At 38.8% G+C, this 18,221-nt stretch overlaps 1 protein-coding gene across 9 annotated transcripts in view; it reads left to right on the top strand.

Moving 5' to 3' along the window:
- diaph2 (diaphanous-related formin 2) overlaps positions 1-18,221 on the top strand; it is a 448,875-nt gene that overhangs the window by 96,261 nt on the left and 334,393 nt on the right. For 8 of the 9 annotated variants that reach the window (XM_078412289.1, XM_078412288.1, XM_078412284.1 and 5 more), the window contains 3 exons: positions 433-572; positions 12,504-12,578; positions 13,487-13,556. In XM_078412289.1, the coding sequence (XP_078268415.1) occupies positions 433-572; positions 12,504-12,578; positions 13,487-13,556 (285 nt within the window). Of the gene's footprint in view, positions 1-432; positions 573-12,503; positions 12,579-13,077; positions 13,137-13,486; positions 13,557-18,221 lie in introns of those variants that run through there. The other variant, XM_078412290.1, reaches the window with a different exon arrangement.

Raw genomic sequence — 18,221 nt, 5'->3', positions numbered from 1 at the left:
AGTGGCTACTACCCATTGATCAGTCTGCTGTAAATACCCATAGCTTTGCATTGTAATAAAATTTCCCATCACAATTATTCCTCAAAATGAAAAAAAACTACAGATGCTGAATATCTGAAATCTAAACAAAAATACTGGTAGCATTTGAGGAGCAATAAAAACAAAGTTAACATTTCAGGTAATTGACATTTTATCAATTTCTGAGAATTTAAGTCTGTTTTCTTCTTACAGTTAGTACTGATCTGCTGAGCATTTCCAGGTTTTCCTATTTGGATCTACTATTTCCTGTTTATCCAATTGGATTTTAGGACCTCTTTACAGCATTTGAATATCCTGCACATAATTGGGTTCTATAGTAAATTATTACATACTGTTTTCTTTGTGGCCATTTTCTGTACATGTGGAGTAACTGTTGCCATATTGTTTCTACAGGGTGGACTGAAGAACAGCAAGCATGAAAGTACTCTGTCATCCCAAGAATATGTTCATGAATTACGTTCAGGAATTACAGATGATAAACTTCTTAACTGCTTAGAATCACTGAGAGTTTCTTTGACCAGCAATCCTGTTAGGTGAGTAAAGGCTTGGTGTTTGCCGCTCAGTTTACATCAATGCTTTACACAGCTTTTGGAAGATTTGCACCCCGTGACAAAAATGAGAGTAATAAAAAACCTTTAAAATGTACCGTCTATTTTTCCAAGCATCATTTGGAAGGCATTACACAGTTGACTCAGTTTAGACGCCCTTTAACAATCAGATTCAATACATTTGATGGTCAAAAACATTGTTGACATTTAATTTCTAGGTGAAAAAAATATGATTAACTAGCTCAGCTAAGTTCTCAACAAAGTTAACTAAGAAGTTAAGATGATTATCATGCTTGAAAAAATCTAAGCTACATTTTTGAAGATTTTTGTTTTTGCTTTTATTGTGGGATGTTGATTTGCTGATCAGCATTCAATGCTCATCTGTAAAATGATGGTGAAACATTTCCTTGAACCCGTTGTAGTCCGTTATATGAAGTTATTCCTGTGCTGTTGGATGAAGAATTCCATAGATTTGATTTGGTGACGATGAAGGAATGGTGTCAAGGTTTTACAAGAAACTTGCAAATGCTGTGTTTCTTGCGTTATGCACCTTGAACTTAAAGGTTTTGGAACTGACACCATTTTTTCAGTACAATAGAAAATATAAATTGTGGGGATTGAATGCTTGGGATTGCACTAGCAAAATTCATATATCATAAAATTCAGGAGAGGTGGTGGAAATCCAAATGATATTGAGAGGATGGAAAGTGTAAGAAAATAACTGCAGATGCTGGTACAAATCGAAGGTATTTATTTCACAAAATGCTGGAGTAACTCAGCAGGTCAGGCAGCATCTCAGGAGAGAAGGAATGGGTGACGTTTCGGGTCGAGACCTTCAAACTGATGTCAGGTGGGCGGGACAAAGGAAGGATATAGGTGGAGACAGGAAGAACTGGGAAGGGGGAGGGGAAGAGAGGGACAGAGAAACTATCTAAAGTTGGAGAAGTCAATGTTCATACCGCTGGGCTGCAAGCTGCCCAAGCGAAATATGAGGTGCTGTTCCTCCAATTTCCGGTGGGCCTCACTATGGCACTGGAGGAGGTCCATGACCGAAAGGTCAGACTGGGAGTGGGAGATGGAAGATAAATATGCACAACTGAAATATTGCTGTTCAGAACTCTCTGTAAAATTGATTTAAACTCTTTCCAGTGAGAAAAGAGGTTAAACGGGTTTATCTTTAGGTACATGAGAAAGAATTGACAGTGAGATGGAACATAACTGGAAATGCAAAGAGCAGAAACAGTGAACTGGTCTAACAGAAGACTATAACGTTGCAAAAGACTTGTAGAAACAGTGCACTTGTATCAAATTTCAATTTTATAATTCCAACCATAATTATCTGGAGCATGTAACTTAGTTTATTTGGAATATTGTAGTCTTCAGTAGAGAACTTGGCTGAGCTAGTAAATGAAATGTGTTAGATGCTGGGATTAAAGGTCTGAGTATTGATGACCATTATTTTACTCAGTGAAGTCAATGATTGGAGCATTTAAGATGATAGGTTTGAACTGGGAAGTGGGGCCTTGACTTTAGGTTTTGGAGAATGTACCAGAAATAACAAAGAGAAAACTGTACTTAATAGGTATGAATCGATGTTGCAGTTAACAGTGTGCATCAAATAACATCAATGTTTGTAGAAAATCAATTGTTCAAATTATCTCTCAGTCTGGTGAACAGGATGCATCTTTTTATTAATTCTGCAGTTTCACATCCTTTTAGGTACGGATGCTATTATTTTCAAAGTTGTATTCTATTCTAAATAAGTTATAACATCTGTGGTACAAACATACATTCTCACCTTTAGTCTTACTAGTGCAGTCACCATGACGAAGTCGATATGTTTCCGTTTCAGTGCGTTTCACCTTGCTGCTGATCTTTAGGAATACAAAGAACATTACAGGCATTCTGACCAGTGTCTAAATGAACCAAAATGTAACTTGAACAACTTTATCATTGTACTTTAAAGACTATTTATTTCAAATAATTATGCACGTTTATCAGCTAAATTAATAGACCAAATGTGGTATATTTTTATGGTTCTGCTGGTTTCAATATTTGTACTTTCTAAATAATGAATTTCTCATCGTAATAGACTGAAGTTTACCATAGGTCTGATTGATTGAGTTGTTGAGATATTCAGTAATGTCAGTACAGAATGAGTGTTGGAAGTATATTTTGCCCAGGTATTTTCTATGTAGCAGTTTGCTAAATATTAGAACAAAATATTTTCTAGTTCCTCACACCTGATCAAATGATCTAACCTATCTTTACATAGACATCATAGCCCTCTTTTCATTGGTGAACTTATGAAGAAAGACAAATTATTTTTTGACAAATTTGTAAAAATATTTACTTTCCATATTTTATATTTATTTTTCAATTTATATGCAACTAATTCAAATAACGTGCAAACATGTATGGTCTTCAACTTCATAGCTAGGTTGAAGATTAAACAAGATTGAAATAATCACAGCCATGTTTTGTCAGAAGTAACTTTGGGGTGGCATAGTGGCACAGCGGTAGAGCTGCTGCCTTACAGCGCCAGTGACCCGGCTTCGATCCTGACTGTGGGTGCTATCGATACGGAGTTCGTATATTCTCCCCGTGAACGCGGTTTTCTCCGGGTGCTCCGGTTTCCTCCCACACTCTAAGGACGTACAGGTTTACAGGTTAATTGGCTTCAGTATATTGTCCACTAGTGTGTCGGCAAGTGTACAGAGTGATCGCTGGTCAGCACGGACGTGGTGGGCTGAAGGGTCTGTTTCCACCTGTATCTCTAATGTCTAAAGTAAAGTGGCTTCCTACTGAAATCCCCACTGATACAGAAGCAGGTCTCCAGTCAATTTGATTCACACTATGTAAGTTCAAAAACAGCAAACCCTATGTGCCCAGATGACATCCCAATGACAATGACTTAGAGACCTGCATTTACTCAACAGTGTTGAAAATGATTTTTTTAAACTTCAATACAAATGCAATCCAACAAATTACTACCCCAATCAGTCCGCTGTCAATCATCAGCAAGGTGATGAATCCAGTGATCAATAGTGCTATCGAATTACTGGATTTTATTAGGGCGGTATCACAGGCTAAACTATCATGCTTTCCTTTCGTCATAAGATCAGTGAATTATGTGATCATTAGTGTGCACTGATGATCGCATCATATTTAATTCTGCTTGCAGATCCTCAATAAATGAAACGACCCCTGCCTGCATGCAACAAGGCCAAGGCAACATTAAGGCACAGGCTGATAAATGGTGAAGAATAATCATGCCATAAAAGTGCTAGGCAATGACAATCTCCAACAAGCTAGAGTTTGACCACCTACCCTTGAATATCATTGCTGAACTCCCATCATCTATATACCAAGGTCACCATTGACCAGAAACTCAACTGGGCCAACCACATCAATACAATGGCTGGAAGAGTAGATCAGAGAATGGGTATACTGAGGAAAATCCTCATTTGTTAATACACCAAAAAGTTTCCATCTTCTACAAGGGCAAGTAAAGAGCATGATGGAATACTCTTTTCTTGCTTGATGAGTTAATACCTGCAACATTCAAGAAGTTTGACACCAGAACAGAGCTGCTTGCTTGATTTATTTATTTGACCTTCAGCACACAACGTATATCATTTATAAAATAGACTACAGTTACTTGCCACGCACCAAACCTGCAACCTTAACCAGCAAAAAGGGCAAGGGAAGCAGCTGTATTGAATCCCCCTACCTGCAGATTCCTCCCAGCCGTATAACATTCTGGTTAGGAAATAGATCATCATCCTCAATTAATCTAAAATGGGGAAACGTAATGTTTAACTTAAGCAGCCATTTAGATGTAAATTGGTAAACATTTTCCCAAAGGACCATTGAAATCTGGAGATAGACACAAAACGATGGAGTAGCTCAGCTGGACAGGCAGGATCTCTGGAGAGAAGGAATTGGTGACGTTTTGGGTCGAGACCATTCTCCAGACTGAAAATCACGGGAAAGGGAAACGAGAGATACACAGTGCCCTCAATAATGTTTGGGACAGACATTTATTTATTTGCCTCTGAACTCCACAATTTGAGTTTTGTAATAGAAAAAATCACATGTGGTTAAAGTGCACATAGTCAGATTTTAATAAAGGCCATTGTTGTACATTTTGGTTTCACCATGTAGAAATGACAGCAGTGTTTATACATAGTCCCCCCATTTCAGGGCACCATAATGTTTGGGGCACAGCAATGTCATGTAAATGAAAATAGTCATGTTTAATATTTTGTTGCATATCCTTTGCATGCAATGACTGCTTGAAGTCTGTGATTCATGGACATCACCAGTTGCTGGATGTCTTCTCTGGTGATGCTCTGCCAGGCCTGTATTGTAGCCACCTTTAGCTTATGCTTGTTTTGGGGGCTAGTCCCATTCAATTTATAAAAGGCATGCTCAATTGATTTCTGACCGGGCGATTGACTTGGTCACTCGAGAATTGACCATTTTTTAGCTTTGAAAAACTCCTTTGATGCTTTAGCAGTATGTTTGGGATCATTATCTTGCTGTAGAATCAACCGCCAGCCAATGAGTTTTGAGGTATTAGTTTGAACTTGAGCAGATAGGATGTGTCTATACACTTCAGAATTCATTATGCTACTACCATCAGCAGTTGTATCATCAATGAAGATAAGTGAGCCAGTACCTTCAGCAGCCATACATGCCCAGGCCATAACACCCCCCCACCACCATGTTTCACAGATGAGGTAGTATAGTTTGGATCTTGGGCAGTTTCTTCTCGTACTTTGCTCTTGCCATCACTCTGATATAAGTTAATCTTCGTCTCATCTGTCCACAAGACCTTTTTCCAGAACTGTGGTTGCTCTTTTAAGTAATTCCTGGCAAACTGTAACCTGGCCATCCTACTTTTGCGGCCAACCAGTGGCTTGCATCTCGCAATGTAGCCTCTGTACTTCTGTTCATGAAGTCCTCCGCAGACAGTGGTCATTGACAAATCCACACACCACAGGAACAAGCCATTGGATGGATCTTTCACTTCTCTCAGCAACCAAAGAGCTGCAAAAACTACTGGTAGTGTGGATTCTATCCATCTGGAGCACAGCAATCATGTCCTTTACTAAGCAACAACTCCAAGCGAATTGCAGAGAATAGAACCAAGAATGATCTGTGACCTTAGATCTCACTAAAGCCTTTTGACTCTATAAACTTGCAGAGACAGTGGAGTGCTCTTCAGATTCAGCTGCACGAATAAATCTATCTACATCATGATTTTGTTTCATGACAGCATGCAAGACTTATTTCTAAACAAAAGGTGTACAACAAAAACAATGTCAGTGAAGATCAATGTCAAACAAGGGTTTGTATTTGCCCCTACTATGCCCATGTTACCATTGTGTCGTACTAATGTGAAACTGTTTAACTTGCATCATGTGCACTTTAGAACCAAGGTCACCAAAATTTCAGTCGTGATGACCAACAGTCTGAGGAAGCGTGTCGGCCCGAAACGTCTTCTGTTCATTCCCTCCAAAGATGCTGCTTGACCCGCTGAGTTCCTCCAGCAGTTTATTATTTATTGCTTTAAATGTGTCAGCTTGGTGTTTGGTTGATTGAAAAGAGAGTTAGAAGATCGTCCTCAGACCTGGCATCATTCATGGACTACTGGTCAGTTGTGATCCCTGCCTTCTTGTTTGCTTCTGAGTTCTGAACAACACAGGTTATCTCAGTGTACTGGAAATATACTACTGAACCTGCCATTGCAAAGCTCTCCAAAGTTAAATAGGAAAACCAGCATCAACATATACACCCAGGCCAACATCTCCAGCACTGTGGCCTGAGTTATATTTAGGTGGCTACATTGGGTAGGTCATATCTTGCGTATGCCTAAGACCAGACTCACAAAGTGAACACTCTTTGGGACAGTGGAAATGATTTAAGGATTCAAAGATTCTTTGATAAAATGTAACATGCCTACTGACTTGGGAATCTGTGACCCATGACTGTTCAATGTAGAGAAGGTGCATTCAAAATGGAATGGAAAACCTTGAGTTCACGAGAGCGCACAGAAGCTCTGAATAATTGGTGGAAATGACCACTTTGCAAACTGCCCACAGGCATAGCCTGTCAGCGGCACCTTGCCCCATCTGTGAAGAATTTTCATTCCCACGTTGGCCTCAGAATGAAGGAACTGGAATGCAAGCAAGTCATTTTCAATATCAAGGACTGCTGAAGAAGAAAGCTACCAAAAAAATCCAAACGAAGATACATATTGTATCCAATTGTGACACTGCATTTCTGGAGATATTCCGGAGTACATCGTCACATCGTAAGGCACCTGTGTTAAGTCTGCAGGAGTGATCCTGAGTTTATATATGGCTGCTGCACTTGAGTTCATTATCCCACTCTCACGCAGATTTCTTTCTATGACCGTCTGCACTGTTACAAAGAAGCCCGATGCACACTCTTCCACTCTTCCTCCTGGGTTAGTTGCAATCTTCAGAAATTATTGAATTCAACAATTTTAGGTAACTTTCTGTTTCATTCTGTCTGTATCCCAAACAGGCTATTTGTTTTCTGTTTTTTTATAAGCAGAGTTATGTCAAAATCTTGTTGAAGAAATAGTGGATTCCAGAGAGCTGAGAAAGTTAAAAGGAGATTCAGAATCATAGAGGCTAAATATTTAAGGAGAGCATATTGTGAATGGTCAGTCAGCAAAGGATGATGAGTTTTAAAATCAGGAAAATAAAATGACGAGAGGTGACTTTCTGAAGAGATTTGAACTAAAGCATAAAAGAAGAAAGTGCCTGTGATACCATCAGAAAAGAGGCAGGGGGTAAGACTAATTGGACAGCTCTTTTGAAGTGCTGGTGCAGATGCCTTGAGCAAAATAACTTGCAATAATATTGACACCAAGCTTTCCTGTTTTTGACATGCAGTTTTTCTAGCTTTGAATAATAGCATACATTAAATCAGTTGAAGGGAATCTGTTACACTTTATGAAAGATCCAGATGGTAGCTTTTCTTTTTGTTGAACGTACATAATGATTTTGCACATGATGACATAATGTCCTGTGATATTTAAATAAAGTGTTGATTATTTGCCTGCAATATCCTTTCCAATATTTGATAAATGTCAGATAATCAATTTTTAGATTAGTCAAACTCACGTGTTAGCAATATCATTGCATTCCAGTCACTGGAAATACTTAGCAGATCCGGCAGGGTTTGTGGATAAAGAAATAGAGTTAACCCTTTGAATAGTGACCTGCTGAGTATTTCTCGCATTTTCTGTTTCTATTATTAAAATAGGTAGGACCTAAGACATAGGAGCAGAATTAGGCCATTCGGCCCATCATGTCGACTCGCCATTCAATCATGGCTGATCCATTTTCCTGTCTCAACCCCATTGTCCCGGTTTCTCCCCGTAACCTTTGATGCCCTTGCTAATCAAAAAATCTATCAATCTCCACTTTAAAAATACCCAATGTCTTGGCCTCCTGTGGCATTGAATTCCACATGATTCACCACCCTCTGGCTAAACAAATTCCTCCTCATCTCCATTCTAAAGTTACATCCTTTTTTTCTGAGGCTGTGCCCTCTGGTTCTAGACTTCCATTACCGGAAACATCCTTTCCATGTCCACTCTATCTAGGCCTTTCATTATCTAGTAGGTTTCAGTGAGATCATCCCTCATCCTTCTAAACCCCAGCAGGTACAGGCCCAGAGTCTTCAAATGCTCTTCATACACTAACACAAACATCTTTGGGATAATTCTCATAAATCTCCTCTGGACCCTCTCCAATGTCAGCACATGCTTTCTCTAAGATGGGGCCTAAAACTGCTCATAATATTCCAAATGTAAATCCTCAGCATTTAGATCCATGATTTTATACTTTGGTCCCCTCGAAGTGAATGCTGGAATTCCATTTGCCTATCTTACCTCCAACTCAACCTTCAAATTAACCTTTTGGGAATCCTGCACCAGCACTCCGAAGTACCTTTGCACCTCCGATTTCTGAATCCTCTCCCCATTTAGAACGGTGAGAATATCTAAAAAAAAACCTTTGATATCCTCTTTTATACTGGCCAGCCTACCTTCATATTTCATCTTTTCTCCCTTTATTGCTTTTTTAGTTGCTTTCTGTTGGTTTTTAAAAGCTTCCCAATCCTCAAGCTTTCCATCCATCTTTGCTTTCTCTTTTGCTTTTATACAATCTTTAACTTCCTTTGTCAGCCATTGTGGCCTCATTTTTCCCTTAGTATGTTCTTCCTCTTTGGGTAAAAGTATCCCCTGTCTTCTGAATTACTGTCAGAAACTCCTACCACTGCTGCTCCACTGTCATTCCTACTCGGGTCTCCTTCCAATCAACATCAGCCAGCTCATGCCTCTGTGGTTACCTTTACTCCACAGTAACACTGATACATCTGATTTTAAGATTCTCCCTCTCAAACTGCAGAGGGAGGTTGATTTCTATAGTATTTTAGAGTGAGTCACTTTTTGTCCTAATAACACGTGCAATATAAATAAAGCTGTAAATTATTTTACACAAATTTTACCTTTGTTGTTTACCAATTTTAATATCTGCCTTATTTTAAAATAAATGGATTAAATTAGAAACACAAACTGGGCAGTCCCAGAATTACATGCGGCATGGTGGCGCAGCGGTAGAGTTGCTGCCTTACAGTGAATGCAGCGCCGGAGACTCGGGTTCGATCCTGACTACGGGCGCCATCTGTACGGCGTTTGTACGTTCTCCCCGTGACCTGCGTGGGTTTTCTCCGTGATCTTCGTTTTCCTCCCACACTCAAGACGTACAGGTATGTAGGTTAATTGACTGGGTAAATGTTTAAAAAAAAAAAAATTGTCCCTAGTGTGTGTAGGATAGTGTTAATGTGCAGGGATCGCTGGGTGGCGCGGACTCGGTGGGCCAAAGGGCCTGTTTCCGCGCTGTATCTCTATATCTAAAAAGAAAATCCCACTCTGAAATTTTGTACAAATGTTTTCTGCTCCTGTTTACATTGAACATCTTTATAAGTGGTTCTGCAGGCAGTTAAACTTACAGCTTTTCTTGAAACTCCGGAGATGACACAAGATGCTGAATGTAGAAAACAATGTTTGATTTTTTTTAAAACACTGAGTAAACAAGGGACCTGTCAAAGTACAGAAATCAGTTCATGACATTTTCACAAAGATCACAATATTAGAGAAGTTGCTTATCAAACTGGATGAAAATACCATAGTCGTGGGAATAAAAAAACATTCCTGATTTTTTTTTCACCCATTGACAGATTGTGAGTTCAATAATTTACTGAGTCATAAAACCTTCTTCCCATATGAACTGCCAGGCCATCTGATTCTCCCATATTCCACATCCATTGAAACAAATCACAAAAAAACTGTTAGTCTTGAAAGCATCCACAATTTTGGTGAAAAAGGTTTGCATAATAAATGCAATATTTTGTACACCGAAAACATTGTTCACTGGTTTCCTTCCTGAACTGTCTCTTTAACATTCTCATGTCTATTTAGTTTTCTGATACCTTCTGATAAATCAGATCTTTGACTCATTCAAAACCAAAATATCCCCCTGGAGGTTCAATGTTCAATACTGAATGCAGTACCCCAAATGGGTTATAATAATTTTCACGTGGCATCTAGATTTTGCATACAATCTTAGATGTACCAGAATCATAATTTTGGATGTTAGGTAACAAACTGGGTTTTGGCTAAAGGGGGCTTTTTCTTTGAATGACATATAATCCCAGTTAAAAACAATCAAGTGCTGCAGCGCAAGTCGACAATGAAAATTCTGCTATCACAAGAATTGTGAGTGAACAATTAATATGGTCATAAAGTTTGTTTCTGTGAAACATGCTGCAGAAACAATATGTTGTGCCTCTCTGATGGGATTTCAGGGATGGGATTCTCTGGGATTTGTTTTCCCAATTTTAAGATCATGAGGACTAGCCTTTTATATTAACAGGGTTGCAATTTCTCCACAATCATATTTATAATCATAAATTGGTATGAAAGCAAGATGATAGAAATAACTTCTCTCAGGAACTGACCATTACAGGTTGTCATCTTACTATGAGCATTTTGATTGTGTCACTTCCAAAGCAATGGTTTATATTTGAGGTTTCACAAGGTAAAAAAAACACAGGTGTGACAGGAGGATTTTAAGTTGTGGAGGAGACTCCACAAAGATACAAATCAGTTTGCACTCAGTGTTACAGCCAAATGCGGACACTTGATGATATAAAAAATTCTAATCAAGAATGAAGAGAGAAATTCCGTATCTGTATTTTTAATTGGAAAATGTCTGAATAGAAAATTTCAACTGTGTTTTAAAATAATGCACTATTTGATTGTGGAATGATTTTATAATTATTTAAATAGCATGCAGATTATTTTCCCATGTTACTTTTTGATTCAATTTGTAATTTTTTGAAATTGTGGATGTCTCAGCTTGTCTATGTGAAAAAATTCTAACATGAGGGAAATTATAATGGCAGAATTAAAATTATGGGGATCTTGTATTTTCTCAAAAGAAAATATTTTACTGTAGTCAAGGTTAATGGAGATTTGAGCTTTACTAGCAGTGAAAGGGAATTTAAAGAAGTGATGATTTGTTTGGAGAAAGCACGGTTATTGATACTAGCTTTTGGTAATGAAGAGTGTAAGAAGGAACTGCAGATGCTGGTTTAAACCTAAGATAGACACAAAAAGCTGGAGTAATTCAGCGGGACAGGCAGCATCTCTGGAGAGAAGGAATGGGTGACGTTTCGGGTCGAGACCCTTCTTCAGACTGGTTAGGGATAAGGGAAACGAGTGATGCGGCCTCTCCCGCTGAGTTACTCCAGCTTTTGTCTATCTTTGGTAATGAAGAAACAGTCCAAACAGTAAAATAAACAATTTACGGGGACCTGGAAAATTAACAGTTATATTTAAGATATAATCTTAACTGACTCCAAAGCAACAAAACCACCAGTGAGCCACGATTCATTAGAAACAAATTATTTGAAGAGATATTTGCATGTTCTCCTTCTAACTGTGTAAATTTCCTCTGCGTGTTTCAGACCCATTGAGTCTGTGCTGATCATCACTCATTTCCACAAATCTTATTGTAATCCCACTTTATTCTCCCCACATTCCCATCCACCCTCTAACTCCCATATTCTAAAACTCACTGCCACACGGTGTGCAATTTACAGCAGCCAATCAACCTACCACCGCACACATTTTTTGCATGTGGTAAAGTGAGGCACCCAGAGGAAACCCTTATGGTACCAAGAAAAGCATCACAGCCATTTAGACAGTCTCCAAAGTGAGAATTGACTGCAGGTTGCTGGAGCAGTTGGGCAGCAACACTTACTGCACCATCATACTACGGAACTCCTGCATTCCAAAGATGTGTGGATTGATGGGTTAATTGGCCACTGTAAGTTTTTACTCATGTGGGTGAATGATTGAATCTTGGGGTGGGGCATAATAAAAAATTCAATGCATATTAGTATAAATGTTTGTTTGACTCGTTGAGCCAAAGGGCTCATTTCCGTGCACACAGATTCTGTGTGACGTATGATTAGAAATGTGAAAGTGAACCAATTGAATTGCTCAAAGGAATATTTCTAATCCGCTCGTTTACTGTTTTTCGTAGTAACTGATATATGTTACATCCAAAATAATCTGTTGAAATTTTACTATTGGAATGTGTTTGTCGTTAAACATAATCATTAATATCAGCCAGACCTTTTTTTATAAAAATTCTTAAATCATCTATGAAATTTGAGCTATTGTGATTTGAAGAGTTTTCCAATATAAATATGAATGGATATTATATTCTGTAATTATCCATATTTTCATTCATGGTTATTTAAACAGAGCAGCATAATCGATAAATGTGTTTTGTTTTTCAGCTGGGTTAATAATTTTGGCCATGAAGGACTCGGTCTCATGCTCGATGCTTTGGAGAAGCTATTGGATAAAAAACAGTAAGCAATTAGCAAGTTTTAAAATGAGGGCACAGTAGAGGTAGAAAAATTAAATTGCATCGGCATTTGAATACTCTCAAATTAAATTTAGGAATATTATGTATAGAATGCTCTGGGTGGTTAATCATTAACATTACTGTATTCATTCTAACATTATTGGGTGATTTGGAGTTTATAACAATTTTTATTTGCTTCTACCCTGTAAATGTTTGTGCTGGTTTATAGTTCCAGTTTCCAATCACTCTCTTGTGCTTTGTCGTCCTTTGTTGTACTAGATGGCCAATCAATCTCTTTCTTACACTCAGATAATCTCCTTTTTTCTTTTTCACTCTCAGTCTCTCTTGCTTTCACATGTTTCTTTTACCTGTCAAAGTTCTTGCCTGTTTTTTACAGAGACATTTATAGCTACAACTGTAAACAAATAATGTATTTGCTCTTTGTGCAAGACTTCACTAAAATGCTGTCAAAACCCTCACACCTGATAGACGTCTTTCATTCTACTATGTGCGAGTGGCCTTAGGAATGCCATAAATTATCAATTTACAAAAAGTCATTTTGGTAAGAGAAGTACTTTCTTAATGCCCAATTTTCCATGTTAATAATTCACCAACATTTTTAGTCTTTGTGTACATTGTGCTCAGGGTGGTCAGCCTCTCAGTATAATTCTCCATTTGGAGCTGTAATAAATGCTATGTACTCTGATTCAAGCTATGTTTCTCTTTAACCACCAACTTTTCATCCTGTTGGATGAAATGTAATACTTATTTTTGCATTTGTATGGGCAACCCTTGGAGCAATAAAGTGATGTTATTTAAATTAGCATGTTGCTGTTCAAAGCATGTATTTTTGTTTCCATCAGCAATGAAAAACTTTGAAGTAAATATGCATTTGTATTTGTTTTATTCTAGACAAGAAATGACTGATAAAAAAAATCAACATAAACTCATTCAGTGTCTGAAAGCATTTATGAATAACAAGGTAAGGCTTGTGACTTACCATGTATCAATAGGGCATGCAGGCAATACAATTGTTTCAAGTCTGAGAATGTTACCACTGAAAAAGCTTAATAAGCACAGAAGCCATTGGAACTACTCAGTAGATCAGTCAATAATTGGGAAGAGAGAAACAGAATGAACTTTTTATGTTAATGATTCTTCATCACAATTGGGTAAGTTGAGTGGAAACAAGTTGTGTCTTATGCTGTAGATAGGGGATGGGGTGGAGAGAACAAGGGGAGGGAGACCAAGGTTGTTCAGATTAGTAAATACCAAATAATGGATGTCTGAGGACAGTTAGAGATAGGGGATGGGGAGGGTTTGGGGGTTAAATTGGCATCAAAGCTGTTGCCGGAAATTTGAAACAAAAGGAGATGCAGCAAATACCAGCCCAGCAGATTATAGCAGTCTATCTTTCCTGGGGCGACCAGAACAGTACGCAATACTCCAAATATGGTATAAGCAAAGTTCTATAAAGCTGCATCATGACTTCCTGACTCTTATACTCAATGGCCTGACCTATGAAGGCAAGTATATCATATGTTTTCTTGTGTAGGAAGGAATTGCAGAAGCTGGTTTACACCGAAAATAGACACAAAATGCTGGAGTAACTAAGCGGCACAGGCAGCATCTCTGCATAGAAGGAATGGGTGATGTTGCGGGTCAAGACCCTTCTTCAGACTGAGCATCAGGAGAAAGGGAGTTACTGAGATAAGGAAGTGTAAGAGATCAAAAGAGATGAAGGTCAAGGAAAATGTAGAATATGTCATATGTTTTCTTCACCATTCTATCTACTTGTGTTCTGCTGGAATTCTTTGAGGATGTAACCAGGAAAATTGACGGGAGAGCCGGTGGATGTGGTGTACCTTGACTTTCAGAAAGTCTTTGACAAGGTTCCACATAGGAGATTAGTGGGCAAAATTAGAGCACATGGTATTGGAGGTAGGGTACTGACATGGATAGAAAATTGGTTGACAGACAGAAAGCAAAGAGTGGGGATAAATGGGTCCCTTTCAGAATGGCAGGCAGTAACTAGTGGGGTACCGCAAGGCTCGGTGCTGGGACCGCAGCTATTTACAATATATATTAATGACTTGGATGAAGGGATTAAAAGTACCATTAGCAAATTTGCAGATGATACAAAGCTGGGTGGTAGTGTGAACTGTGTGGAAGATGCTATGAGATTGCAGAGTGATTTGGATAGGTTGTGTGAGTGGGCGGATGCACGGCAGATGCAGTTTAATGTGGATAAGTGTGAGGTTATCCACTTTGGTGGTAAGAATAGGAAGGCAGAATATTATCTGAATGGTGTCAAGTTAGGAACAGGGGACGTACAACGAGATCTGGGTGTCCTAGGGCATCAGTCACTGAAAGGAAGCATGCAGGTACAGCAGGCAGTGAAGAAAGCCAATGGAATGTTGGCCTTCAAAACAAGAGGAGTTGAGTAGTGGAGCAAAGAGGTCCTTCTGCAGTTGAACAGGGCCCTAGTGAGACCGCACCTGGAGTACTGTGTGCAGTTTTGGTCTCCAAATTTGAGGAAGGATATTCTTGCTATTGAGGGCGTGCAGCGTAGGTTTACTAGGTTAATTCCCGGAATGGCGGGACTATCATATGTTGAAAGACTGGAGCGACTGGAATTTAGAAGGATGAGAGGAGATCTTTTCGAAACGTATAAGATTATTAAGGGGTTGGACACGTTAGAGGCAGGAAACATGTTCCCAATGTTGGGGGAGTCCAGAACAAGGGGCCACAGTTTAAGAATAAGGGGTAGGCCATTTAGAACTGCGATGAGGAAAAAATATTTCAGTCAGAGAGTTGTGAATCTGTGGAATTCTCTGCCTCAGAAGGCAGTGGAGGCCAATTCTCTGAATGCATTCAAGAGAGAGCTGGATAGAGCTCTTAAGGATAGCGGAGTCAGGGGGTATGGGGAGAAGGCAGGAACGGGGTACTGATTGAGAATGATCAGCCATGATCACATTGAATGGCGGTGCTGGCTCGAAGGGCCGAATGGCCTCCTCCTCCACCTATTGTCTATTGTCAATTGTCACTTTCTGGGAGTTATGAACTTGGACCCTAAAATCCCTCTGTACATCAATGTTGTTAAGGGTTGTGCCATTAATTATATATTTTCCCCTGACATTTGGCCATCCAAAATATCATTTGCTCAGATTAAATTCCATCTGCCATTTCTTTGCTCATTTCTGTTGCTGATCTATATCCTGCTGTATACTTTGACAGCTTTCCTCACAGTCCACGACTTCAGCAATCTTGGATCCAGTCAATAGACAGTAGACAATAGACAATAGGTGCAGGAGGAGGTCATTCGGCCCTTCGAGCCAGCACCGCCATTCAATGTGATCATGGCTGATCATTCTCAATCAGTACCCCGTTCCTGCCTTCTCCCCATACCCCCTGACTCCGCTATCCTTAAGAGCTCTATCCAGCTCTCTCTTGAAGGAACAGTCATTTGGCCAGGTTCATTTCCCAACACAAGTTCCAGTATGTTCCCTCAAGATCCAGTATGTTCCCTTGCCCTATCCGCATACTCTTTCAAGAATCCCTTGTGGATACACTTCCCAAATTCTGCCTCCTCTATCCCTATGGTTCTGAGCAAGTCCCAGTCAATATTGGGGAAGTCAAAGTCACCCACCAAGACACCCCTGTTGCTCTGGCATCTTTCGGTAGTTTGTCTATATATCTGAAGTGCAGAGGGATTGGATGTCCATTATGATAAAGACGCAGATGAAACCAGGAACTAAAACTGTCAAAGTGAAGGATGGCATCACGTGTCATGGATGTTAATGGACAAACATTACAAATGAGATAGGGATAAATAAATAAGTCATTGTAAGTCACTGCACTCTAAATTAAAAAAAAACCAATATATAAATGTAGAAACAAGGAACTGCAAATGCTACTTTACAAAAAGGACAAGTCCTGCAGTAATATATGTTATAACATGTAACTGTATTTCCCTTTGTATCGCTGGATGTCAAAGGAAGTCTGTTCAAGAAGCTAACTATTAATTTAGGCCTAAAGATGATCAACATTTGGTTATTACCTTGGTTTGATATTAGAATTTTGCCCCACATGTTTCCATGAAACAAAATTGATTTTCCTTTTCAATGAATGTTCCAAAATGTACATAGAATCGACTTAAAATTATATTGAATATAATTCACTGAATATTATACATTTGTTACTTACGAAGTAAACAATACAAACATGTTTAATTATCCATACTACTTTTTAGAAGGGAGTTGTTATACCAAGATTGTGTAAATAACATTGCTTATATGGTTGTTTGGAGAAAAGACTTGAAGATGCTGGTGGTAGTGATAAAACCTAAACAAAAATATTGTCTTGATCTGGATTTTATTTGGGCATTAAGCTCTCTGAAGCCACGGAAGAACTTGAGTGATATTCATGAGACTAAATGTGGAAAAGGGGAAAGCCATGATTTTCCAGATAATGCATTTTCCAGTTCATCGTGAGGTTGTGAAGAATCATTAAAATGTCTTTGGGACGTTTGTAGTGTTGGGAAGTGTTAACATGCCATGAGTTCTGCTTTGATGTACTGGGAGTAGATATAGAAGACTTTCGCTGAGGATGTTGATGGTTTAAATCCAAACAGTTGCATGATGAAATTTAAATGGATTTGTCCACATGTGCTATAAGGGAAGAATGATCTGTCCAATCAACTGAGAGAATAGCGTGAGTGGTGACAGTGTGATTCCAATGTTTGCAGCAAGGATCATTGCATTTGGTGTTGATGTGTTATACAATTGAATTCAGTGAATATCATTGGTTGTAAGGCTGGCGAGTTGGTAGGATTGATGGCATCGAGAGAAGGAGGGTTTGGGTTTTGATTTTGGGCTGTGTGGTCTTTGATGATTGTTGCAATTAAGCATTGGTAAGCACAGATGCAGTAGAATGAATAAAAGTAAGTCCATTGTAAGATAGGGTGGTCAAGTCAAGTCAAATTTATTTGTCACAAGATGTGCAGTGAAATGAATGTGGCAACGCCTGCGGATTGTGCTAAACTACAAAACAGAATAGAAAAAAAAAATTAACACAAAAAATAAATTAATACAGTAAATTAAATTAGTCCCTGGTGGTATGAGAGTTAACAGTCCTAATGGCCTGTGGGATGAAATCATTGCAGGTGCTGTGGCCAGTTGAAGGACGAGAAGCCAAAGATTTAACAGGCAGTAACAACATTGAGAAGGCAATTTGTATTTGAGGAGTAGAGGTGGACCAATTAACATGGGGTAATAAAGTTTGGTCATGGATCGGAAATAGCAAACATTTTTGCTGGTCAAATAATTTCTGTCAGGTATTGTGATTACAAAATAACCTGAAAAATCAAGCACCCACCTTTAGATGAAATTGTACTAGGAGTGACCGATGATAGCTGCTTTTTACACAATCCTTGTGTCAGCTGCAAGGATTACTTAAGACCGGTTGAATTTTCAGAATGATGCAAAAAAGATTTTAAATGTTCTTTATCATTTTTCACTTTGGGAATAAATTGATTTTCAGTTGCATAATGCTGAGAAATCTGATGCGAGAGAACTGAGATTGCTGCGCTGAGGGGATGAACTGTACTGAAGTGTTGACATTAGAGAACAGAATGATGATCTATTCT

The sequence above is a fragment of the Rhinoraja longicauda genome, chromosome 15, assembly GCF_053455715.1.
Source record: "Rhinoraja longicauda isolate Sanriku21f chromosome 15, sRhiLon1.1, whole genome shotgun sequence".
Lineage (NCBI taxonomy): Eukaryota > Metazoa > Chordata > Chondrichthyes > Rajiformes > Arhynchobatidae > Rhinoraja > Rhinoraja longicauda.
Note: the sequence above shows the minus strand (reverse complement) of the source record. Positions and strands in the feature narration are given on the sequence as shown.